The sequence below is a fragment of the Pelodiscus sinensis genome, chromosome 26 (assembly GCF_049634645.1).
Source record: "Pelodiscus sinensis isolate JC-2024 chromosome 26, ASM4963464v1, whole genome shotgun sequence".
NCBI classification, from domain to species: domain Eukaryota; kingdom Metazoa; phylum Chordata; order Testudines; family Trionychidae; genus Pelodiscus; species Pelodiscus sinensis.
In genome coordinates this window covers 4,072,749-4,099,240 of record NC_134736.1, presented here as the reverse complement: position 1 = coordinate 4,099,240, position 26,492 = coordinate 4,072,749, and the positions used below count along the sequence as shown (strand labels likewise).

The following is a 26,492-nucleotide window of genomic DNA, read 5'->3' as shown; positions in this document are numbered from 1 at the left end:
AGGAAGAATTCGTTCTAGCCTAGTTTCATGTTGAATGTGGTTGAAACACTGGGGAGACACGCATGAAAATGGAAAACTTAGCCCATGAGCTAAAGACCAGCAGAGGGAGCTCAACTCATCTGATAGCCTATTCCAGAGCTGGGAAGTCTGTACTGAAGGATGCTACAAGGAGGGAGCAGGGCAGAAGAGTCAGAAATGCTGGGTGCTCTAAGAGAAGGTATGGGAAAGAGAGACAGCGGGGAGGGGTGGGGAACTGGTGAACAACAAAAATCTCGGGTTTTGAAAGGGATGGAGGAAAACGAAGCTTCAAATATCAAAATGAAAATTTCATATCCAGCAGCTGGGCAGTGTTGCATCAGATCAGCCATCCACACACCTGTAATGAACACAGTTCCAATGTCACCAACCCCAGGCATTTAAAAATCACAAAGCAGCCCCCCTTCTCCCCACACTCCTCCCCTCCCACAAAACCCCAGGAGATGGGCTTCCAAATACAGATATTTTTAAAAATAACCCCTTTCTGGTTTGTCCTGGTTGCCTTTCGGGTTGGAGTCTTTCCGATTCCTGTTTTCACACTTTTCTCAGCAACCGTGAGGGCTAGAAAACGAGTGTTTATGAAGGCAAAAGTGGAGATCCTCATTCATCTCGTGACTCCAGAGTCTGGGGTTTTAAGGATTGTGCCCCCTCTCCCCAATCATGGGAGTTGGCAGTTTGTGGTCTTGAACCGTATTACTCTCTAACGCGTTCATGGTAAGTATTTGAGGCCTACTTTCACCCTTCCTTAGCTCCCTACCGTTTTTAAGTCAATGTCATGCTGGTGAAAAGCGCCGGACTGACCCTGTGGGTAGCCACAGCAGGCTTCCTCCACGTTAGCTCAATGACCTACAATCCCGAGCCGGAGGGACCGGCTGTGACATGCAGAGAAGGCTCCATGGCCCGTTCAGTGCACAGCAATTCTGCTGAGACTGCCAGCAAGGAGGCCAACCAGTTCCAGAGGCGATGGTGGTTTCCACAATGCCCCTCTTTTTCCACTGATTAATGGAGAGGCCTCACGTTGGCTGCCAGCAACCATCCGGTGGCGTTAACTGTTGGCCATTCCTCATTACCCACCTTTGCCCAATTCACGCCCATGACCTCAAGGGGAAGGGTTCAATACTGTTCCCCAGAGCCCGCTCGACTGATGAGCTTGTCCTGGCTCATTTTTTGCCTGCCATCGTGGTGTTGACTGGGCCATGGATTGTGGATTCCTTTCTCACTCCTAATGGTGCTTCTCTTCCAGGCAGGGCTGAGGGAGACTCACTAGCAGCCAACGGGGAGCCCACACTCTAAGAGACGTTCAGAGAGAAGGGTTAACTGACAGGCTGCTGAAAATCACTGCCACTACAAGGGTGGTGAAACCAGAGAGAACTGGCTAAAACTCCTAGGGCCTGTAAAACATGGAAGCAGGGCTGGGTGAAATTGTGACACCAAAATATATGTTTCCCTGGGGGAAAAAAATTTCATTTGGTGACACAATCATTTCGTGGATTTGTTTCTGTTTTGCCAAATTGTTCTGAAAATAAACCCAAGAAATCAGAACGTTTGGTTTTGACATTTTCAAAACGAGACACTTCAGGTTCTCTCAAATCAACTTTCCGTTTTGAAATTTCCTTGACATTTATTTTTGTGTAACACATTCCAAGCATTTAAAAACGCTCACAATCAAACCAATATTTAGTTTGGGGGCAAGTGAATTTTTTTTCGTAACTTTCACTTTTTGAATCACCGGAAATGTTTTCAACGTTCATTTTTAATATGACCCAAAATGGTTAGTTTCAACTTTTCAAAAACGGTCCGCGAACCAAAACATCTGTTTTTTGCCCCGCTCCACCTAGAAGGTGAAGGACATGTCCCGCCATAGCATCTGGAGCTGCATCTTCAAGGACAGTCTGTACTCCAGCGACTCTTTGCCTTGTCCCCAGGAATGGTGCCAAGGCTCAATGTAACCATGAGATCCAGGTCTGCCCAGCTGCCCAGGTGCCAACGGCTGCCTGAAGAGTTTGTTTTGGATGTTTTTCAAACAAACAAATCCATGAGTCAGCTCAAGCGTGTTAAGTAGCTGTTGATGGGCATGCAGGGATTGAGAGCGCCTAGTTCCCGTCCGCCCCACCTCACTAGAGCAGGGGGACAGACTATCTAGGGGGGTCTCCGCCCTCAGCCTCACTGTGACAGATGAGGGGACCAACCAGTGGGAGAGGTGGATCTAGGTCAGGTGACAGGGCCATTTAGTCTGATATGGCACTTCCCGTTGTACCAAATCACACTGCCGGGCCCTCGACCCCACGCCCCCACCTGTTTGCGAGACACCCTGGATCTGTCCTGGATCAGAGCAATGGGTTAATAATACTCATCACCGCCCAGCGTCCCACCTTCAATGCACTTTTCAGACCCCACAGCCAGCCTGGGAGGCAGGGAGGGCTCCTTGCCCTGATGGGTGCCCTGAGGAGACTGGCTGCGGATGCAGAAGGAGGGCATGTCATACCAATGCGGACCCCTGACCCCCTTGCCAGCCATTTCCCGGTAGTTGGGGAAAGGAAGGAAAACCAATAACAGTGCCCCTTGGGCCTAGCAGTACGGAGCAGCCCCTGAGCTGGGGGAGGATAACACCTTCCCACGCCCACCTCGGAGCACCCACCTGTGGCTTCCACGATCCCCTCCAGGATCACGATGATCTCAAACTGCTCCCTCTTCAGCGACTCCGCCGTCATTTCCCAGAAGGGGCTGTGTTCGCTGATGACATGGCAGATGATTTGCGGCTCCACCAGGAACAGCCTGTCCTCCCCCGTGTCATAGCCCAGGTTCAGCTCCGACTGCTCCAAGGGGATGAACTCCCCTTCCTTGGTTTGCCGAGATTTGATGAGTTTGGCCCTTATTTTCGCGTCCACCATGTGGCTGTCCCGGAGGTCTCCGATGCGGAACATCAGGCAGAGTTTCTCATCCCGGTGGGAGATGACGCACTTCTTGCTGAATATTAAGGTCTGGGCACGCTTCTTGGGCCTGGAGATCTTGACGAACATGCACCCCACCATGAGAGCATCTATCATAGAGCCGACAATGGACTGAGCCATCAGCAAAATGACGCCCTCGGTGCAATTGGCTGTCACAATCCGGGAACCATACCCAATGGTCCGTTGACTTTCCACGGAGAAGAGTAAGGCAGATATGAAATTGTCCACATTCTCGATGCAAGGCTTCCACTCCGGGTCTCCTATGTGGTTGACGTCATCCCGGACCCAGGCGTCGAAGAAGTAGATGATGCCGAAGACCACCCACGTGATGATGTAGCACATCATGAAGACGAAGAGGAACCAGCGGTACTTGAGGTCCACAATGGTGGTGAAAATGTCAGACAGGAACCTCTTCTTTTCGTGGATGCGGCCTAGATTGACCTGGCACTTGCCCATTTTGGTCACGTAGCGCTGCCGCTGCTGCTTGTTGGCGGTGGTGAACAGCCGATCATCGTGGATCAGCTTGCAACGCCGGGTCTGAGGTTTCTCCGAGGGGGGCACCGATACGAAGCTCCGGGTAGGCGTTTTCTTTCGGGCTGAGGTGGGGATGTTGGGCACGCTGAGCGCGTGCCGTGGATACCACCGGGTGTTGATGTCCCGGAGAGGAGGCAGGGGATCATTGCGCGACGCCCGGCGGTACCTGGGCAGATCTTCGGTGTTGATCGAGACGCTGGGCCGGTGCTTGATGGGTACCACCGCCCCTGCACTGGTCTGCTCCACCATACTGAGTCTCCTTGGCAGGGCTGATCTGTCATTGGGGATGTTTGAGCCATAGGAGCGGGGGACGAAGTTTGACATCAGGGCATTTTTCTTTTCAGCCGCAGGGTCTGTTTGCTGTTGGCGCTCTTCCAAGAGAGCCGTGGGGACGACCATCATCTCAGGCTGCAAGGGGAAAAGAACCAGTCAAGAGACACGTACCTGTTCTCCCGCCAATCCTTTGTCTGCTCTAATTAAGCCTTACTCTTTGGGTGTACAGTGCAGCACAACGGGGCCCCCGTCCCAGCTGGGCCATTAGCTGCTGTCTTCCCCCCACACAATTATTAACACTGAGACCAGACGGAGTCCCCAGTCCTCACTACAACCAAGTTAAGTAAAAGCCTCATCTCTGTGCAGGAACAACCGATGACTAAAGAGACCAGAGGGATGGGAAATAGGAAGCAAGAGGTAAAGAATGGAGGGGAAATGGCAAGAATTTTGTTATGTAGGGCAAACTCATTGCAGCTTGTTCAGCACTTCGATACCCTTTAGCCTCGCCAGCCACCCACCCATGCCTGAGCACGTTCCAGTCCACATGAATATACATGAATGGGCATTATGCATGCAGTATTAATACAATATACACTGGAGAGATGCATGAGGCAGATTTAAGAATTGGGAAGATACATTAACGGACAATGATTCTCACTCTACAATTCTGTTCGTCCGTGACGTCAGGTATTCCGCAGCCGTCTGCCAGGCTGAAGTCCGTCTTGGCATCAGAAAACAGGAAGCCCGTGGGGGCCAAGACATGAGAAAGGTGCGTCTCGGCGCAGGTTGGGATGCATCTCTGCACCCAGCTGGCTTTGAACGTAATTTCCAAAGCAGAGATCAGAGACGTGCAGAACAAAGAAAGCCTGTTGTTCTTTGAGATGTGCCGCTCACGTCCCTTCAGTGTAGGTGTGTGTGCTCGCCACATGCACTGGTGCCGGAAGATTGTCCCTGAGCAGTATCCACAGGGGAGCTGGTTCACATGCCCCCTAGAGTGGCACACACACGACATGCTGTATAGAGCACCTCGGGGCCCCCTCTTCCCTCGCTTGTTGTGTAATGGCACAGTGTGCACGGCGGACCACATCTCGGCTTTGCAGAGCTCCTAGACTGGTACGTCGGCGAGGAAGGCTGCGGAAGAGGCTTGTGCTCTGGTTGAATGTGCCCTGAGCAGTGGGGGTGACTGGCCCGTGCCAACTGGGAGCACATCTGAATGCATGAAGTTAGCCAATTCGTGATCCTCTGTGCGGGTACTGGGAGCTTCATTCTCGACGAGGAGCTGGGTGACTTACAGAACGACTTTGCTCTGTCAATGTAAAAAGTAAAGGCCGCCACTGCCGCCGTGCATCTGGTGAACATCTGAGGGGCCGTGGTGGGGTCACACGGGAGAACAGTGAACTGGGAGTGGCTGGCGCTTACTACGAACGGCGCCCCTGGAACAGGGCGATATGAAAATACACGTCCTTTGGCTCGAGGGCAGCGCACTAATCTCCTGGATCCAGGGAGGGGATGATGGAGGCCAGGGAGACCATACGGAATTTGAGCCTCACCTTCAAGTCGCGAAGGTCCAGGATGAGGCTCAGTCCGCCCTTGGCCTTGGGGATCCAAAAAATCAGGGAATAAAACCCTTGGTTCTTGGAGCAGGGACCCTCCTCCACTGCCCCGATTCACAGCAACCCTTCGACTTCCTGCATGTCCTCAGAAGGGTCCCTGAAAAGGGATGGGGGATGGGTAGAGCCTGACTCGGAGGACGCTTGAGGCCTTTTCCTGAACCCCTTATATTTGCTCCGCCCCACGTCCTGTCGGGATTGGTAAGGCTGAGGAAGGGAAGCTTGTGGCTTAAATTTTGTGCAGGTTCCGGGAGGTATAATGCCAGTGTGCAGGGGGTGGTGTGGGCCTGAACAGGGCCATGCCATCAGAGGGGAGGTCCTGTATGGAGTGGTACCAGCAACCTGCCCGGCGAATGAGATTCCGACTGTGGTGAGGATCAGTCCCAGGTAGAGCATCTATGCTAGTAGGGTACATGCCACTGGACAGCTGCACCTCCGTCTCGGAGAGTCTTCCCTCAAGTCGTTTGTGGAACCTTTATCCTTCAGGGGACGGCATCAGGCTCTGCGCCTCCCTCCCCCTGCAGAGGAGACCTTGGATGTCCCTCTCGAAAGGGAGCCACGTCCCCAGAGAACGGGGCAGTGCTGTGGGAGGCTTCCCTTTATGGCGTGGTCCTGCGATTACAGGTGTGGGCAGCGCCTGTATTGACATGATGTCCCGGGCCGCTTGCAAGGCCTCTGGCGTCGAGGGCTCTCGGGGGTGTTCAACGCTACTCGGAGAGCGGGGCGGAGAGCCTCATTCCAAAGGGGCCTTGGAGGTTGGCTGGGCTGCAGTAGAAGGGTCAGCAGCGGCCGGCATCTTGGGCTCATTCTTCTTAGGCCCCGGAGATCTGCCTCTACCCTTCCTGGGCTAACGCGTGCGGGGTGGCCAACGGCACTAGCGGGGCACGGTGCACCGACATGCTAGTGCTCAGTGCACGGTGTGATGGGTCATGCACCAGAGCTAAGGCGGGTTCCACTGGGAGAGCCTCAAGACCGATGCCCCTGTCCTTTCTGGTGCAAGACAATCCATTTGCAAATGTGGCTCTTAGCACTAATGTGCCTCTCTCCTCAGCACCCCAAACAGCCACAGTCGGGGTCGCTCACTGCCATGGGCCGACTGCAACAGGACTTGAAGCCCAGCCACCGGGGCATGTCCCAGCCTGAGGCGTTGTCCCTATGGTACCGAACGCTAACTAACGAACAACAGTAAACTAACAGTAGCAACTATTTACAGGGAAAACAGAGTGCAATGGACTGGAAAAGGGAGTGACAGCAAACACTGAGGTGGGCAAGTTCAATCACTGTTACTGACAGCAGGAAGGAACAGAGGGGGAGGGGACCGGAGGTGCCCTATATAGCACGGCACGTGCACACTGCTCCGGGGGCGCCCGAGCCGGTTCCCCCTATGGGTATCACCAAGGGACAATCTGTAACTGAAATGCATGTCTTTGAAGCACATCTTTTGCGAGATAAGAACTGTTTACAGGCAGGGGCATAGGGATGTCCCCTTGTTGCGTTGGACTGCTTTGTCTCTAGCCAAGAAATTCGGTTAAGCTTGGTCAGGAAGTCCCTTGAACATCTTTAAGAATGAACCCAGAGTGGAGTCCAACAGTTGGCTACCCTATTAGACAATATACTCCAGGCTTGGCTGCAGCCAATATTATTTGCATAGGGCCTAGGCTTGCTAGCTGCTTTAAACAAAAATCCCAAACATGGCAAACTAAGTTGGGGGGGGGGGGGGAAGGTCGCTGTGCCTTTAAATGGCCCTGTGCTCCTCACTACCCTGCCCCCAGCAGATGTGGCATGGGAAAACTGTCCCGTCAGGCTTCTGCCGGAGGGATACAGGAAATGCCGGACATTTCATATGTCTGGTATTTTCTGTTTGTTTTTTTACTGGGCAGGGGACCCGAATACCGAACTGTCCGGGTGAAAACCGGATACTTGGCAACCCCAATAGCGCCCTTCAGCCAAAGGGCTCTGCCAGTGTGTCCGACCTAGCCGTGCGAAGACGCAGCCCCCACTTGGGAGCAGCCCGGCGGCCGTTTCCCACTGCCCAGCAGCACAAGACAGGCCGTTCAGAAGACTCCTGATCCGGGTGACACCGCGATGGCGGGGGCAAAGCGAGCGAGGCGGAATGGAACGACCTGCCCGCTGACGGGGGCCAGGCCTGTCCCATTGTTCTGCTTCCCAGCTACGTGGTCCAAGGGTGATCAGGGGAGTTGCAGGAAAAGGGGCGGGGCTTGTTGCTTGCACCAGGCGGAGCCGCACGTCCAACGGCGCCCTGGAATCTTACCTTCTGCGGGAAGGTGCCGTATCGGCTGGTGTCCGTCGGGGGCCGGGGCAGGTAGGCGAGCATGTGCTTGGCGGTGGGCGTCTGCACCGGGGGGATGGAGTTCCTCCGGCTCCGAGGCTCCTCACGCTTCAGCCAGCAGCTCCCGACGTGGTTGCGGACACACAGCCCGTTGTCCTGCTGCAGCTCCATGCTGCTGCTGGCCACGGGCAGCACCATGGCTGGGCCGGCCGGGCGGGGCTACCCCAGGGCTTTGCACCTTCTCCGATGGGGGATCCTGCCACAGGAAAAAACAAAGGGGGGGGGGGTTACGGTAACCAGCACACGTGGGGGAGTCCCATGCCAAAAGCCAGATCACTATCGATGGGGCTGGGGGCCTTACTCCAGAACACAGACCGGATTCGGGTTCCATTGCCTGCCCCCAGGCTAGAGGGCAGCCCGGCTGGCGTGGCAGAATCCAGATCCTCACCTCTGAGCGTGGCTTCGTGTTGCAGACCCCACGTCCAGCTGACCAGGGCTGGGTGGCGCACCGAGGGGCTGTAACAGGCTACCCTGGTGCCGTGAGAAAGTCTGATCTCAGTCTGACAGGCTCCAGGAGAGCCCTGCACGTGTATTGCGTTTGAACCCAGTATTCCCGAGCCGGGGGGAAGTTCCGCTGATCAGTCTGTAAGCTAGCTGCTTCTGTCGCCCTGCTCACAGCAGGATCTACATGCCGCTCAGACATCGTCGGCTTTATCCTGGCATCCCCCTGTGAGAGCAGGAAGAAGTGGGAGCTCCATTTTGCAGACTGGGGACGGCGGCCCGGAGAGAATAAGCCACCTGCCCAAGGTCGCACAGGGAGCGTGTGGAAGATCTGGGACATGAATCTGTGTGTTCTGAGTCTCCGACACTTGTTCTAACTGCTAAGACCACAGTCCCTTGAGCCTCCAACGTGCTTTGTTGGAGATTGCTGAGTACCTCCCCATAACCACTGCTAGAGCGGCTAAGTGACTCGACCAATGTCACACGAGAAGGCGGTGGCAGAACCCAGGTCTCCAGGTGAATGCTCTTACCCCTTCCTCTCTAAGGCGATGTCTATACTCGCGGCTTCTTGCGCAAGAAATATGCAAATGAGGCTAAGCGTGGAATATCGCCGAGCCTCATTTGCATACCTAATGAGCCGCCAGAGGCTCTTGCGCCAGAAGGAGCTGTCTATGCTGCCCCTTGTTGCGCAAGAAAACCCCTCTTGCGCAATGCCGTTATTCCTGAAAATAATCGGCGTAGCGGCATTGCACAAGAAGGTTTTTCTTGCGCAAGAAGGGGCCGTGTAGACAGTGTAGACAGCTCCTTCTGGCGCAAGAGCCTCTTCTGCAAAATGGCGGCTCATTAGGCATGTAAATGAGGCTCGGTGATATTCCACGCTTAGCCTCATTTGCATATTTCTCGCGCAAGAAGCTGCAAGTGTAGACATCGCCTAAGGGAAACCGTTCTAGGCAGCCCAGGGAAATTTGCACCAATGCAGCTATATTGCTATAGCTAGACCAGCGCAAAACCCAATGGAGACACTTCACCGGGGCTCGCCGCACGTCCACACGGGAGGCGGGCCCTGTCTTAGCCACAGCAGGGCAACCGCCTCCCAAGACGGGCACGGGGCGGTGCCCACTCAGCAGCTCCTCAATGTGCATGGAGCCCCAGCCCCATTTCAAACGAGACAGGGAAGGGGGTTTCGCATTGCGATGGCAAGAGGAAGCAGCCAGAAGAATTCTGCCCACTAGCCGAGGCCCCAGGGGAGGCGGGCGAGGACAGGAGGCATCAGAGCCCATGTTATTGCAGCCAAGAAGAGGCAACTCTTGCACAGCTTTGCCCTGCAAGCCTGAGCCAGCTGACCGGGACTCGGAGTTCTGTTGCTGTGGGTCTTTTTGTTGCAGTGTTGACATAGGTGCCCAACCCTGAGTGTTTCCCGTGAGCTGTGGCCTTGTGCGGTCGCTCAGGAGACATTCCAGAGCCGCCCAGCCAATTAGCAGCGTGCCCGCCGCTAGGGTTTTTTTTTCGGGTGGTGCACATTCCTACATGCCTCAGCGCATATCCACATTTATACCGCACATGGATGGAAAAGATGAGAGGGAACATTGCCAACCCTCTTTTTGAGCATGGGACTTACGTGACTCGGTCCCTTAGATCCTTTTGCAAGTGTTACCCGGGTCTTCTCCTGCCTACACTTGGATCCGGTCTCTGACTCGAGAGCTGTGACTTTTCCTCTCATCTTCCTCTGCAGCTGTGCGAAGGCTGCAGAGCTAAAGCGCCCCGAAAGGCCTCGCTGAAATCCCCCCCACCTGTTGCTGTGCAGTATTAACAACCCAGAGCATCTGTCCCGAGCGCCGAGGGACTAAGCCGAGTCCCAGATGAATGGCAGACTTTGCATTAGCACAGACGCAGCACCTTGTGTAAGATTCAGACACAATCTGGGTGGGGGGATGGGAAGGGGAGGGGGACACACGACGTGGGGCTCGGAAGTGGATTAACCAAGCGAAACATAAATCCCCAGCAAATCAGTTCCCTGAGCTTATCATTCTGCATGATTGCTTGGGGGGGGGGGGAGGAGGGAGGGGAGAGGGACAAGCCATTCATTAATGACAGCCCCACTATTTGCCCAAAGCCACAGGTTAATAAAAGGGTTTCATTGATAGAAAACAGACGTCTGAAGCCTTTGCCAGCGTGCGTGACGTCAATAGAGCCGCAGCGCTTTGTCTTGCGATCGCGTTTCACGCACTCCAAAAAGTCGTGTTTATTTTAATAGAGGTTTTCATAGAAAGGGAAGCTGGAGGGAACCCAAACTGCTACTTAGAAACACAAACAGCCCCAAGGCCAGCAAGAAAAATGTCACCGCGGCAGGTCACAATGGCTTTGGCACCTCATTCTGGGTGAGAACGGCCAGGTCTGCTTACATCTCCTCCCGCCGGGAAGCCTGCCAGGTACAGAAGCACCTTTGTTAGAACCAGGGGGAAGGACCCTTTTGAACCCGGATCTACCAACCGTGGAACATAGCACAGTGGTTCGCACAGTGGTGTGAGGCCAAGAGGTACCGCACCCCGACGAGGTAAGAAATGCTATTGTGCCCATTTTAACAATGGGAAACTGAGACCCAGAAAGAGATTGGCCCTATACCGTGGGGAACCTAGCCAGGGTCCATAAGTGGGGCCTGTATTTGCTTCCTTCACACAAATCATAACCTCATCATAATTATGGATATGAGTAATAAAAACACTTGGCTCTTGCCAGGCCCAGACACGGCCGAGCGCTCTCAGGTTTCCGAATGGTACTGGCAACATTTGCCAGTTGTCAAGCTCGTTGGTGTTTCATGTCTCTCCCACGCCCGTTTCTGCCCCACCTTGTCTCTGCCAGATCTGCAGGGGGAGGGGCAGGGCTATGCAGAGAGGTCTGAGGGATGCCCCCACACGGCGCATGGATGGTCCCGGGCCAAGCACCGCCCCAGGAGCCCCAAATCCCCCTCTGTTAGCTCTTCAGGGCTCCATCCCACCAGCATCGTGGCCAGGAAGGCCTCTGCAAAGGCAGCGAAGAACAGACACGGGAGCCAGGCCCTGAGGTGGCTCTGGCTTCGGCCCTTGTGTGGGCTCTCCCCTCCCAAGCCAAGTGCATTAAGATACTGGATTGAAAGCAGAAGTGGGGCGAGGAGCTGCCGGGGGGTCTCAGTGCAATACCAGATGGCTAAGCCAATTAGGAGACAGAACAGCACGGCCCCAAGGATCGAAGTCACCACGTCCCACCAAGACGAGCCGGCCTTCCCCAGGAGCTGCTCTTGGGTCTGGCAGAGGCCACTAGGGCGCAGAGTCTGGGAACGGGTCATGTGGCCCAGAGCGGGCCCTGCTTTGAGACGAGTCAGTAAACCAATTTGTTCCTAAGCCCAGGCCCCAAGGGAGAGGCGCCCGGCAGCAAAGGGCCAAGCCAGACAGGGCCGGGCATGGCTACAACAGTGAGGAGCAAGGCTTATATCCTGCCACATGCTGCGTCAAGAACAGAGCCCTGGACATGGCTCTGGGCAGGATCGAAGCTATTTCTTAGCCCGTGGGGGCAGGGGACGGGACTCGATCCCCTCTCAAGGTCCCTTCCAGTTCTCGTGTTCTGTGATTCTATGTTTCACCTCCCGAAAGAGTGAGAAAGAGGGAAAAGCAAAGGCCCACGGCCCTTTCCTTCCATTCTCTGCTGTTACAACCACCCCTGCTCAGTCTTCCCACGCTGGCAGGCCACAGGCCATATCTCTGGTAGAGACCTGCTAGTGCGAACTCCCCACGTAGCCATATCACACCCCTGTAGCTCTGCCCAGTTTGGAACTGCATCTGCACACAGGGGTTTGCACTGGGGTAAAAACCAGGGATGTTAAATTTAGATTAATTAACTAATCGAATAGTCGATGAAATTTCCATCGACTATTCGATTAAGGGCGTCGGCCTTTGAACTGTAGCATTTCACAAGGACGCCCGGCAGGGAGCGTGGGACCAGTAGGGGGCTCCCTGCCCGCCCTGCGCTCCCTGCTGGGCTTCTGCTTTTGAAATGTACAAGAGTCTCGCTGGGGCTTTTGTACATTTCAAAAGCAGAATCACAGCAGAAGCGGTACAAGCAAAGGCGGCTTCAGTCCCCGCTGTGCCTCTACCTCCCCTGCCCCCAGCGGAGATGGTGCTGGGGGGAACCGGCTTTTTAGCTGCCCCCCAGCACTGGCTCCTGCTCCCCTGCCTTGTTGCCTCTCTCTGACAGGGGCAGCAAGTGTGGGGGAGGGGAAGTGACTAGTTGCATCACTAGTCAATGCTCTGGTAAGCAGGGCTCGACAAATAATGTAATCGACTTGCCTGAGGCGAGTAGATTACACCCCGGAGGAGCCGGCGCAGAGCGATCTGCGCATGCGCACAGTGCAGAACCACGTGGCTGGCGAGCAGGGCTCGCTGCCGCTTGTGAGCCCTGCCGATAAGCTTATGGGATAGTCGACAAGTTGCTCCCCTCCCTAGTAAAAACCCGTCCTGTCCACAGGCCCAGAGTGCTCCTGCGCCACAGCGGGGCGAATAACTCGCAGCCAGCAATTTTTGTGGGGAGTTTAGTCCATCCCCATGTTTGCAAACTGGCCGGGAACACGTGAGGTGCTTGGATTCGGTCGCTCTTCAGAACCAAGACAGGGAACTTGTGTGACCAAATGTCAGCCCCTGGGCTGCTCCCACGTTCCGTGGCTTCGCCTCCCCGCAGCCTGTGTACGAGCTGGGTGGCTAGTCCACCGAATCGCGTGGGTTTGCTTCTCACCCCGCACTGCATGAGCCGAGCTCAGCACATGGACCTCCCAACAGACAAGCAAGCTCAGCAGACGGTATCTTTCAGGCAGGCAGTGAGTGCACACACCCCCCCCCCTCCACACACACACGCCTGCACCCCCCCCCCCCACACACCAAAAATCCCAAACAACTGCTTACTCCCTCCCCACCCCACACACCAAACAACAGCTTACCCCCAGGCTCCCATCATCGCCCCTCCTTCGCCTGGAGAACCGCCTCGCAAAACTCCCATTAGCGGCTCTTGTACACTAGCTCCAAGAACCAGGTAAGTGTATGGAGGCCAGATCCATCAATGGCTCTGAGCCAAGATCCACAGCATGCAACCCCCGTCTGAGCGACCCTACAGTCCGACCCTTAGAAGCCAGGACTGGCCGAGAGGGGATGGATCACTTGATAATTTCCCGGTTCCGTTCGCTTCCTCTGACGCGCCTGGCACCGTCAGAAGCCAGGACGCCGGGCTAGATGGACTCCTGGGCCGACCCACTCTGGCTGGAGCAGCACAAGGGGTCACCCCCCTACTGCAGTCCCAGAAGCTGTTCTCTGGCTGACCCACGAGCTCCAGCCCCTGTTCTAGGGAACAGCCATCACACGGCAGCAGTTTCTGGCCACCACCAACCTAGTCTGGATTTGAACGCAGAACTCACAGATGCCACGTTCTGACTCTCCTCCTGCCAGTCCCCGCGAGCGTTCACACACGTCCACGCCTGTCTCCAGCGGCCCAAAAGAGCAGCTATCTGTGCACGTGAATGAAAAGGAGGAGACGTGACCGACCCCTCCTCTCTCTCACTCTCAGGACGTGGACGGGAAGGTTTGTGTCTCAGGCTTTGCGATGGGTAATTTACCTCAGAAACCATTACGGGCCTTAACGATTCCCTTTCTCCTGGCCGCAGCGGCCAGCTGAGAACAGACGTTGTGCGAGGGTAGTGCACACACACCGCTCACAGACGTGGAGAGGCCACGCCTGAGGGAGCCAGACTGCACTGCCGAGGAGGGAAAATTATTGTAGAAAATTCAGCCGCAAGGGCTGTTGGAGAAGGCAGTGTGACCTAGTGGAGGGCGCACTGGACTATGAGTCAGGAGACCTCAGTTCTAATCGCTCTAGGACCAATTCCTGCGCCCCTCTGTTGTTCCTGCCTCTTTTAGTCTATTTAGACTGTAAGCTCTTTAGACCAGGGGCTATCCCTGGCAATCTGTTTTATACAACACCTAGCTCGTCAGCGCTTTGAGGTGCTGCAATAATCCAAGGGCTTGTCTGGATGAACAGTGAGTGTGCGGCAAGCTGGGGTGTAATCTACCACGTACTAGCCTGCTGCATGCTAGCGGTCCATGGGGACCCTGTTACCACACACTACCACTTCCTGCTTTGACCTACCCCCTTCCCAAAGCGCTCGGGGGCTGTGCGCATGCCCAGCAGGGTCCACGCCGTGCGCGGCAGGTTCAAGAGCCGCCCACGTTGGCACCCGGCTGGCACCGCGCTCCCGGTTCATCCAGACAAGCCCCACGCCGGGCCCGACGAGGATTACGGCTAATGCGGGGTTGCCAGTTTGTGCACCCGACTAGGTCAATGAGCTGCCGAACACGGTGGACACGCGGGACTAGCCAGATCCATGGTGTCGCCTTTGGGGGAGTCCCCCACGCCCCCAACAGAGCCCTGAGCACGCTGTGCTCAGTTCAACACCCCATCGCCGAGACCATGGCACGCCGGCCGGGGTGGCTCTCCCGATTCACACTGATGTGCTACCCCAGTGGCAGAGCCGGTGTTAGGGGCAGGCGAGCCGGGCATCACCCAGGGCCGCCATTTTCAAGGTGCTGCCGACTGAGCCGGTGTTGGGGGCAGGCCGCGACCGCATTTCAGCCCGACCTCCCAAATCCTTCCCCCGTTTCCCTGGTTACTCCCCGCCCCCCCCCTTTTTTTTTGGCTTGACAAATTTTTCTCCGGTATTTTTTTTTAAACCTTTTGGCAACCCTACGGGCGAGCCGGGCAGTCGCCCGGGGCCGCCAATTGGTTAGGACCGGCCCTGCCCAGCGGGGACTCATCTCACCGAGCTCCCGATCTCGACCCACCCAGCGTCCTGGGTCTCTATCCCGGGCAGGATGGGGCCACCCCCATTGTGGAGAAAGGGATTCGGTGATTTCCCTGCCGCTGGCCCACTCCCCTTCTGCTAGTGAGAGAGACAAGCTTTCACACCGAGAAAGAGATGAATGAGCTCTGGGTAGCTCCAGCCTGTCTCCTCCCCACACGCGTATCCTGGCTACTTTCCTGTCCCCAGGGGCTGCCTATCTAAGCTACATATCTAGCCCCCATTAAGATCTGGACCCATCACAAGCATTAGTATACCCCAAGCAGTAAGGAAGTGCTGTCATCCCCATTTTACAGATGGAAAAGTGAGGCAGAGAGCAGCTAAGTGTCTTTCCCAAGGTGTCACAGGAAGTCTGTGGCAGGGCAGACAACTGAACTGGAATTTGCTGAGTCCAGCTGCCTCCCCTCGCGGGACGCTTCTATTTCTGAGTCAGGGGCCAGCGACGGCGGTGGGGAGGTTTTTTTCTTCTCACTTGTGTGTGGCCCTCAGCTGATTTTTCTGTGGGTCAGTGGCCCCTGACCCGGAACAGGCTCCCCAGCCCTGCTTTATAAGAAAGAGAGAAACTGTTGCCACCCCAGCTCAGCCGGCTGATGCTGCTATTCAGAGAAGTGTGTGGGAACCGCCCGCAGCGTGAGCGCCACTCAGGTTCTAACGACGGCCTCTCAGGCTAATGCCCCGTCTCCATTTGTCCTGGTTCTGTTCAGCCCTTGGTCTTGCTACAAGTTCCTTGGGGCCAAGCCCAGTTCACCAGCCCGAGGAGCAGGCCAGCCCCGAGCTCCCATCAGCTGGGTCCGATAGACCCTGCCTGGCAGCAGCTGGGATGACAGGGGAGGTGGCCCACCCTGCACCCCTGGAAGCCAGGCACTCTCTGGCCACTCAAAGTCAAGGGGAGCAGTGCTGCCGGCAGAAATGGCTGACCGGGGGAATTTTGGGCCTCAGAGGGCCAGCGTGGGGTTCAGATGAAAGGCCCTTCCCCTGCCCCCCCGGCAGCAGGAAGCTGCAGTTTTGTGTCCTTGCCCACCGATCCACGTCCGTCCGGCACACTGTCCACCTGACCCAGGGGAGCCAGGCGTCCGACCAGCCTTTTGTGGAGGCGTCTCTCAGGGGGAGCCGCTGGCTTAACGTCCCTGCTGCAGCAGGCCACGCAAACCAGCCCGCGTCGCCTGCCGGAGCCCACTCCGAGCCGCACTGCGCCCCTCCACCACTCTGTGCTGCGCTTCCCCCCCTCCCGACGCCCACCGAGCGGCCTCACGCCGCAGAGCTGCTTGGGTTTCTGTAACGGGGGCTGGCTCAGACCTCCTCCTAGGGCCCGATCGTGTTTAGCCATGAGACCCCGCCCAGCTCCGAGCCCACCGTCTGCAGACGTCTTGGGGAGTAAGGCACTTACCTCATCTTTCCAGCCGAGGGCCCTGCCAGGGCAGATGTCCCCCCCCCCTCTGTCCGGCCAACTTGCCCACGGAGCTTCTCGGCACAACCCGGAGCCGGGTCGCTGGGCCGGGGCCAGTCTAGGGTTTGGAGTCCCAGCCGCCCGCATGCATCTTCCCCCCAGGTCTGGCTGCAAAGCCTCTGGCAGCGAGCAGGCGAAGGGCGCTCGGCATCTGCCCCCATCCCCTCCTGGGAGAAGGTCACCCGCTAATCTGGCTCAATGACATGCAGAATTACCTCAAGATGATTTAATCAGGAAGGCTTGGGCAAGGAGACCGGCCGCCGGGGAGACGCGGGAGCTGGCAGGGTTCATCTCCCCGGGCTGCCGCGCCGGCCTGTGCCACACGCAGAAGGGGGCTTCCCCATTCGCCGTCAGCACAACGGGCGCTACCTCCCCCCCCAAGGAACCGAGCCGGGACACTTTCTGGCTAAAGCGCTGGGGGACAGGACTCCTCGGTTCTCCGTCTGAGACGTTCAGGATGGTGGATTGTTTGTGGGGGGGTAGCACCGCCCAGCCCCACTCTAGCCCCATTGGGAAGGGTCTCCCCCTCTTCATTTCCCCATCTGTGCCCTGTGGGATCACACCGACCGCCCGGCCCGACTGCCGAGCGCCCACGTGCGACGCAGCCAAGGGCCTCGGCTGGAAGGTGCGAGAAAGGGGAAAGGCCCAGTCCTAGGTTTCTAATAGGGGATCTGTGTCCTAGCATGGCAGGGGGCCACAATCAGCCCCCCCCCACCCGGGGAAGGGTTTATAGGTTCAGCCCCTTCCTGCCCGGGGATTCCCCACGCAGCTTTTGTAGGGAGCACTACATACTGCCTAGCACCCTGGCCAGGATCGGGGGGGCGCACACACCCCGGAGGGGACAGGCTCTGCCCCAAAGAGCTCACGGTTTGGGTAAAAACACGATGCAGCAAGGGAGTGGAGCGAGCCCCAGTCAGCGGGAGGCGGCAGGGCGACGGCAGGGACAGGGTCCAGCCAAAGACACAGCTGGGCTGGGCCCCTGCCTGCCGGGGAAGGCTGGAAGGGATTTCCCAGTCCGGTATGGAATTTCCCACAGGGGATTGTCCCTGCTTTGGCGTCCAGGAGGTCCCACATCCTGGGTTTTTCCCTCTCTGTCTTTGGCTGGGAGGCGTCAGCTGTGGGTCGGGAACATCACCCCCCCTCCCCCCATGCCATCTCTCAGCTGGGACAACACCCAAGGACTGGCAGCTCGTGACTTTCATTCAGCCAGGTGGTTCCTTAGCACAGGCCTGCCCAGTGACTGCTCCTGATCCTGGATCTAAAACCGGCCGTGTGTTCTCCGGCAATGGTACCTAGCGAGCCCGCGGCCTATCACTGCCGTCTCCGTGCTGTGCAAGCTCCCCGGGCTGTTAAAAGCAGCCACATGCTACATTTAAACCTAGATCCCTACAGAGAGGCGGTTAAAAATAGCACAGGTGGCATCCCGGTTATAAATAACTGCTTAGCCAGTGCCTGAAACAGCCCACGGGTTATTAATACAGTTTAATCTCTCTCGGTAACTTTCAGTCAGAGTTCAGGTAAACAATGTCTGAAAACATCAGAGTCCAGCTGAATTGACAGGGCAGTTCGGAAAACAATACAATTTACCCCCAGCAGCGGTGAAAGTCACTTGCAGTGTCTTACAGGCGCTGTCCCATTGCAACCCGGGTCCCCACCAGCTCTTTCAATAGCTCCCTGCTGGCTTTTGCTGCAACTCAGCCAGCTCTGGCTGGAGCTGTGCACCCGTTTACTTTCCCCTGTTAATACCTTGCAGGTCATTTGGAAACAACCCTCTCAACAACAAGACTGAGTCCTGCGGTGCGCTTTGGGATCCCGGGGATAACGGTAGCCATAGAAATACAAGTGACCCTCGACTTACGACCGCCCGAATTACAACCCCCCGCATTAACGACCATTTTTTTCATGCGAGATAGCTCCTAAACCCCCCCAATTTATGTCCACAGCTCGCATTTATGACGGCGTCCGACCGACTCCACGCGTCCTCCCAAAACAGGACACGCACAAGGTTAGTCAGACTCACCAGTCTGCAGCTGCTGCTTGACCCGCGCGCATCTCCGCCCCATTTCGTTATGTGTGTGCATTATCTGAACGACTGAGTCCCGTTTTCCTCCATTTCCATGGTGGTATTTTTAGGGAGTGAACTGGGTTTCTAGGAATGGCTCCGCCATTTATTACAGTACCTGTGGGAATTAAGGGCGCGACTTACGACAGTTCTCCAGCAACCAATTAGGTCATAAGTGTGGGGGATCACCTGTAACGAGCACAGCTTCCTAGTGAGCGAGTGTTGGGCCATACGGGCTGGGGATGTATCCGCTGGATGCCATGTTCAGTATGGCCAACGCATCCCAGGGCAGGAGTGACTGGAAGTTGCCGCCACAGTCGGCTTAGCAGCCTGTGGGAATGAGTCCAGGGGGCAGATGCCCTGGCATGGCTGGGAGGGGGCCAGGGAGAGGTGACATTAGCAAGGGGCAAGGGATGGGGGGGGGGGACGGGGCAGAAGCTTGCACTGCTGCTGCCAGAGCCAGAACTCTCCCCCCGGGGCTGGGAGACTGGGTCTCGTGGGCCCCCCCTTCTAGCCGCACTGAGGCGACCCCACCGTCCTGTCATTGGCAGAGCGACGCCCAGGTTGCCCTTGGCCGTAGCCGGGTGACAGCTTGGGAACTGGCTCCCCCTTGGATGAGTCCGGCCAAAGAGCAGCCGGAGTCTCCCACCAAGCTCAGCAGAAGCTGCTCCCCCCCCCCCCCCCCCCACATTCTGGGCCTCAGGACGTTTGCTCAAACCGAGCAGCTGCCAAGGCCGGGCCCCATGGCCCCCGGCCAGAAGCGACTGCAGAATTCCCTCCCCTCGGGATTAGTGAGATCCCCAGTCACGCACCAGAACGCAGGCGCCGGCCCAGCGCCCACAGTGCAGCGGGGAGCTAGCGGGGGCTGCGGCATCCCCGGGGGAACGCCAGAACGGGGCCCTTAGGGCTTGCCCCAGGTGGCTGCTGAAGGCGCCTTTTGGAGGGAGGAAGTTGGAACCAAGTGGATGGTTCTGTTGCCCTGGCCAGCAACCCCCTCTTCTCCCGGGTCCCATGACCCAGGGCTGCCCCCAAATTCAGCATGGGGCTTCCACGCCCTGCGGGCCTGGAGGCTGAACCCCAGCACCGGGGGAGGGGCCATGGAACACGAGGAGCCTGCTTCGCTTCATTTTTCCGCCCCGTGCGGCCCCGAGAGGCCGAGCCAGCCCCTCTGGGCAGGCGTGGGTGGGGGCGCGAGCCAGACAAAGGGGGGGGGGGGCACGGAGCCAAGTGTCAGCGCTGCAAACCAAGTGACAGGTACCGAAGAATGAAGTGAAACCGGCTTCTCGTGCTCCGTGGGCGTGCAAGGCCACCTCGCACGTCACCGGGGAATGCGCAGTGCCCTGGACCGCGCTTCGGGAGGGGGCAGGGGCGCCCCCGGAGCCGATCCCCTGCCGACATTCCTGCGCTCCCCAGGGGAGCAGAAGGCATCGCCCAGCGCATCCGTAGGGAGGTTTTGCTCGGGAACGTCAGTGTCCTGGTGTCTGGGATCGGTCATGCAAAGAGAAGGGGCTTTGTGAGCAGCCTCCCTGGCCTCTGGTGCGGGTGAGGATCCTGGCTGCCCGCAGGGCCTTAGGGAAGGCAGACGGCAGGGGCGGGGAGCGGCGCCTGCTCCCCAAGACATTCCAAAGCGACAGGCTGGGAGCAGTTCGCCGCTTGCAGAGGAGAGGCAGAGCCACAGCCACAGCCGGAAGGAAAGGTCCCAGGAGACCCCCCTGTTAAAGCAGCCCCCCCCCCCAGGGGTTTCAGATTTGTGCTGTCTACAGATCAGCAATAAACTAACCCCCCACCCCTGCACGGGGCCTCAATGCTCCCACAGCAAACACGGAGCTGTCCATGAGGTTCCGCCGCCCCTCCCGTGACACAGTTCTGGTCTTCACTTGGCTCAGCTGCACTGCATGGCATCCCCGCGAGGCAGCATCCCCCTGGCATGACTCGGAGACGGCCGGCCGGCAGGGATTTTACTCCACTGGGCTGCCTGACTCCGGGGGAGGGATCTCAGCAAAGACCTGCCCTCCCTCTCCAATCCCAGCTGGGCCAGGCTTTGTGTTGCCCACAAGTTGAAAGGCTGGGGTGTTTGTCCTCCCAAATCCAGCTGAAATTCACCAGGGGTGAGCACCTAACTCCCTTAGGCTCCTTTGAACACCCCCTCCCCGCCAGAGCCATTCCCCCCCAGCGGGCGGAGGAAATGGCTCCCTGGCAGTGGGTGGAGGAGGTGCACTGCCCTAAGATGGCTTGGCCTGGTTTCCTCTGACCCAGGACAGGTTGGGTTTTGGACTCAGATTGAGCGCCCGCCGGCGGGCAGGTCGAATGGCGGTGCCCATCCGGAAGTTGCTGCCGTGTGCTGATTCATAAGCCTGGCCGAGTGACAAGCTTCATGCCCAGAGGCGTCTCCTCACCTGGCTGCCCCCCGCGCCGGGACACAAGAACTGCGTCTCAGCTCAGTGCCACAGGCTCCAAGCTCTCCTCCGCCATTCAGCCGCAAAGGCCGGCGGGAACCTGGTCCGGGAGCAGCGAAGCAGCAGCGCTGACAACTGAGAACAGAGCGACAGAAACCCTTCCCACGGGGTGAGACGACACGGCTTGTTTGCCCGAAAGCGCGGCGCTAGCAACGCCTCAGACGCGCACACACAAGTTCTGACGCACACTTTTTTTCCAAGTGCGCCATACTTCCCAAGTAGCGTTGCCAGATGGTTTAACAAAAAATACCGCCCCCCCCCGCCCAAAAAAAAACACCGGGAAAAAATTCTGTCGAGGAAAAAAAAGGGGGGGGGGGGGAGAGACCAAAGTTGTGTCCCCGGATAGGAGACCCAAATAATGGAAAGTCCAGGTGAAAATTGGACACCTGGCAACCCTATTCCCAAGAGAAGTGCAGGCGCCCAAGGGTTCATTACTGAAGAGGTTCTCTTGGCTCGACATCAATTGGGAAGGGTGGATCATTCCTGTGCACCCCCATCCTTGTTGGCATGGACCCTTCCAGCTGCTTGCACCAATGCCAAAGCTCCCCGGATGACGTTACCAAATAGCAGCCGCTGGTTCCAGCCGAGGAACAAGAGCACTTGGGACCGGACTTTCAGAAAGAGCTCTGGTTCCATTTAGGCCAGAAAGCGCAAGGCACTAGGTACATTGGGAGCTGAACTCCATATACCCATTGTGCCAAATCGTCCTGGAACTTCAGTTTTGGTACATTCCAGCCACCTCTGGATTTTCAGCGCTGGGTTGACCCTCCCACCATCCACATTTAAAAGCACAGGTGGCTGGAGGGGGACCCAGACACGAAACATGGACACCACCTGAAAATCCAAAGTGGAGATGCCCTGAGCCCAGCCCTGCAAGTGGTGTCGAATGGCTGCAGCATCACCACCACCACCGCCATGGCAAGGGAGACACAGTCATTTTAAGTCTTGCCCTTTAATATCCCTCTCGATAACAAAGGAGGCAGATGAGTGAGAGATTAGAGTCGCTAATCCCCCAATAAAGACAAAATTCTAAAAGCTGGACATTGTGTTCCCTTGGTGTATCAGTGCACAGAGGAACAGACGGGGAATGAACTGTAAACAGAAACTTAAGACCTTCCATATGACGTATTCCGTCTTTTTAAAAAACAACAACAGAGAGTTTTATTTCAGCTGCAAAACAGGACCCATACCCAGGATTTCCTAAATTCTATTCCCAGTTCTGCCACCAATTCCTAGGATAGATTTGCACCAATCTGGGTCTTGGTCGCTCTGTCCCTTAAATGGGGATAACAGCACGGACCAGCTCATGAGGTTTTCCTGAGGATCCAAGGTTGCAAAACCTTTTCTGAGGCTGTGGCGTGCCATCAGGCTCCAAGGCCAAAGAGGCAGTTGCACTAAGAGCCCATTGAGAAAGAAGGTTGGGAAGGGGTTCAACTTCGGGGGCTCCCCTTCTAGAAGGGTTGACATTTGCTGCTGTCCGGTGGGACTATAAGAACAAGGCCTGGCTACGAGTTTCTGGGTTCAGGATGGAATCTGCAACATCTGGAGGAGGGGCGAGAATGGATTTCACCATCTCCTTGGGCACTGACTTAAGCCAGAAGCTACTCACCAGCGAGAGGCAAGATGAAGATGGTCATCAACGGGACACAAGTTTTGCCTTCCTTGGAAGCAACTGGTAACCAGTCGTTCCTCAGGCTGGAATCATTCCTGGGTGGGGGATGGAGGAGCTGGTGGGTCAATGGGCCTGACTCAATAATAGAATCATGCAAAACAAACCAGATATAGTTTTATGATTGGGAACCGGTTCCCATTCAGCGTAACTGATCGCTGACCCTGGGCTCCCTCCCCCTGGGGCTGTCGGGTTACAAACGTCAGCAGTTGGTGAGGTGAATTCAGACAATGGTTTTCAAGGATATGTACCAAAGGAGGTTTCCCCAGTGGTTAAAGCAGCAGGACCGGGAGTCAAGGCCCATTCCAACTCTTGTCATTGACAGAGGGTGGAACCTGGGGCAAGTGAGTTTGCTTTGCTCTGCCCCCTCCCTGTAACACAGCCAGCTGTTCCTTTCAGGTTCTTGCATCAGGCCCACCACCCTGGCATCAGATCCCAGAACGCGCTCCCTGGCTCCCCCTCGTGCAGCTTGCAAGTTGTAATTCACCAGCGTTTGTAAAAGGCCTCCAGCTCTGGGAAGGGAAAGGACGAGTTGAGCTGACTGCGGTCACTCCGCGTATTATGGAAGCGCTGTCCAGACGGCAGCCTTCCCAGCCCCCGCCCTGCGCAAACAGGTAGCGTTTCCCCTGCCTGCCGAGCGAGTCCCGGGAGATGCAGGCAAAGGGGTTTCTCAGAAAGGCCTGCCCACCTCTGATTTCTCTCTGTGCCACTCCACGCTCCTTGGGTATTTATTTACGGATTGAAAAGGAGCCAGCACTTTAAAAGCCTCTGAGAATGGGATAAAGAGTCTTTCATCAGGCTGGAATCATTAAGAGAGGGGGAGGGGCCTGGCTCAAGTATTCCCCATCTTCTCTGGCTGTTCAAGGGTTCGTCTCACCCCCCCCCGTCCCAGAAACTCTTGGAGCGGCCATGTCGCCAGAGGCACTTGCTCTGCCAAGCCTCTCCCTGCAGTGTATCTGAAGCCTGGCAGGGGCGGGGTTAATCAGCCTTTTCTTAATCCTCTTGGGGGCCGGGACTCTCCGGGACTTGCTGCCAGACAGCAGCGGTTTGGGTTGCCTTGTGACAGCCTTGGCCGAGTGCCACGCCCTCCTCTTCCCACTGAAACGGTTTTAGGGGTAACACCCTGCAAACTGGGGACGTCATAGTGGAGTCGATGAACCGATAAGCAAAGGCGTATCGGTGAATGCCATAGACGACACGCCCCCCGCCCCCACACACACACCAGGGCATTTTCCAGCAGGCTGACCAGCAGCCTGGCTCAGTTCCAGCTTGCGCCGGGTCCGGGACCTACCCCTGCTGCGGCTCTGCATTTGAAGTGTGTCAGGAGCCCGGCGGGCAGGCAGCCCGGCTCAGTTCCATCTCGCACTGGGTCCAGGAGCTCAGAGCCCACCCCTGGAAAAGGGGCTGCTGCCATCCCAATTTGCTGCCTCTGTATCAGAGGCAGCAGCGCGGGGCAACAGGCAAACAGTCCACGTGGGGAGCTGGTTTTTAAGCTGGCTCCCCTCGCGGACCAGCTCCCGCCTGGCCCCCCACGCTGCTGCCTCTGACACAGAGGCAGCAGTGCAGAGCGGCAGGGGGCTCCTCGGGAGTGACCCAGAGCACATTGGCTTCTGGCCCCGCCTCCAGGGACTATAGAATAGTTGAGTAACCAATAAGAATTCATGAGGTTAATCGACTATTCAATTAACCGATATTTAACATCCCTAACCTGAAACCAATCCAGCTGCACCAATTCTGCTCTTCCACCAGCACAGAACCGATTCCTCCGCCTCCATTTCCCCATGACCATCTTGATGCTGCTTCTCTCTCTCATGTTCAATGCTGAAATGCACCTGGGTGCTTTACTCCACCTGCCCTCACACGGGGCTCCTGGAGCATTTGGTTCATGCCAGGATCACCCGGACAGGCAGAACAGGCAGAAAAGTCAACAGAAGGCCTTTATTGCTCCTAGTACTGGCTTTAACCGTACAAGCCTGGCCAGCATGCTGGATGACCCCCAAGTGAGGAGCACCAAATGACTGGAGAGACAACCAGATCCAAGACCAGACTTGATCCAAATACTGCAAAGTCCATCCTTCAGGTGCTGAATGCACCGTGGACGCCTACTTGCGGGATGGAAACTCAGCTGCAGTTATTAACAGACCCTCACTCACAGCCTGCTTTTAGCAGCTGAACCTGCCCAAGAGGGCTGAGGTGGGCTGGGCTAGGTTAGTGTGTTTTGCTTGAAACCCATGCTGCAGTAGTTGCAGAGTCACATAGCTGCTGTTTTCACGTGAGCTCACATACGGCAGTAGTGGCTGATCATTTGATGCCTTGCCGTACAGCACTGAATTGGCTGGCCTGCTGGAAAGCACTCCTGCCAGAATCCTTTCTCCTTTTTTTTTAATCCAGTAAAACCAACAAAACATGAAAATAATTGTGGCCACACCCAGGAATTAGTGGTATAAGCTTAAATTTCCCCCACGCTGCTCCTCTGAAAGCTAGAAACAAATAACAGTGCTCAGTCAATAGCCCGCCAACTGAAACAGCATACTCATGGAAATCAACTCTGTAGCACAGCTTCAAAAGAGTTAATACCAAAAGCTTCTGCTCAAACACCCAAACTCATCTTGACCGGCACACAGCTCACTCACACGGCCTCAGCATGGCTTGGAGCTGTAACACGAAGGTTCAACTGGGAAGCATATTTCTCTCATTCTTTGGATGGGTCTCATCCTGCGTTACAACTTTCGTGCCACTCTGGAAGAACCTCAACCTGGACTTGAATGAAATGGAGATCTGGACCATGGGGCTCTGGCAAGTCTGCGTAATGCAAGAGGAAGGGATTATGGAGTGTAAAAGCTACGAGTCGTTCTTGGCTCTGCCCTTGGACCTGCGGGTGTCCAGGATTTTGATGTCCTTCTCTAATGGATCGGGACTTCTTGGAGTTTTGATTTCCAGTTGTGGGCTGGACTGTTGCAAGGCATGGGAAGAAAAAACCTCTCTAAAGAAACAGCTAGCGCTTTGCGGAGGAGTGATTTTTGGCATCTCAGGAATTATGACCCTCGTTCCAGTTTCCTGGGTCGCTTATACCACTGTGAATGAATTCTGGGATGAAACCGTCTCAGAAATTGTACCTAGATGGGAATTTGGGGAAGCAATGTTCTTGGGCTGGTTTGCTGGATTTTTCCTGGTAGTAGGTGGGCTGCTCCTCATCACCTCAAGTTGTGTGAAAGGGACGGAAATGCCATCAATGCCCTTAGCAGCTTGCCACGAACCAACGCTGCAAGATCCAGTAGCAACGCGACACGGGAGGCAACACTCGCACCCCAAAAATGCAGATCTGGTAATTTAAGACTTTCAGCACAGGATTCTCTACAGCTCTCTAATTGTTCAGATTTTGAGGCAGTTCTCATAATTATTAGCTACTTTTTTGTGCATAAGGAATGATTAAGTCTTGCAATTGGTCTTCTCCTCTTGTGCGTTTGAAACTTTTAAAGAGCAACCGCTTTTCCTTTGACCCTTGCAGACTGAGCCTTGAACTACCGAATCAACAAGGTGAACACAGAAAACTAACGAGCACTTCATATCTCTAGTGACATTTTAAATGCAGCATTTTATTGATTATTCTATTTGAGCATCTTTGAACATTTCTGATATGAAAGTAACATTTGTACACAGTTCTGATAGTTCTTGATCCTTCAATGTCCATTGTAGGGAGAAAAAGGTGAGGGCGGGGGGGGGGGGGGGGGAGAAGGAAGAGGTAAGTTACATCTATTCATAGGAATGAATTCCACCACAAGTTATTCAATT

General features: G+C 56.1%; 2 protein-coding genes across 2 annotated transcripts in view; one reads left to right on the top strand and one right to left on the bottom strand.

Annotated features, from left to right (window-relative positions):
• Positions 1-26,492, bottom strand: part of LOC102445763 (G protein-activated inward rectifier potassium channel 4-like) — a 32,204-nt gene that overhangs the window by 2,135 nt on the left and 3,577 nt on the right. Inside the window, exons 2-3 of the mRNA XM_075909778.1 lie at positions 7,677-7,950; positions 2,675-3,929 (exon numbers count right to left, since the gene is read on the bottom strand). Of these exons, the coding sequence (XP_075765893.1) occupies positions 2,675-3,929; positions 7,677-7,892 (1,471 nt within the window). The 5' untranslated portion in view covers positions 7,893-7,950. The remainder of the gene's footprint in view (positions 1-2,674; positions 3,930-7,676; positions 7,951-26,492) is intronic.
• On the top strand, positions 25,329-26,411 carry CLDN25 (claudin 25). Its single transcript, XM_075909779.1, has one exon. It carries the CDS (start codon positions 25,345-25,347, stop codon positions 26,032-26,034), a length of 690 nt encoding a protein of 229 aa, XP_075765894.1. The 5' UTR covers positions 25,329-25,344; the 3' UTR covers positions 26,035-26,411.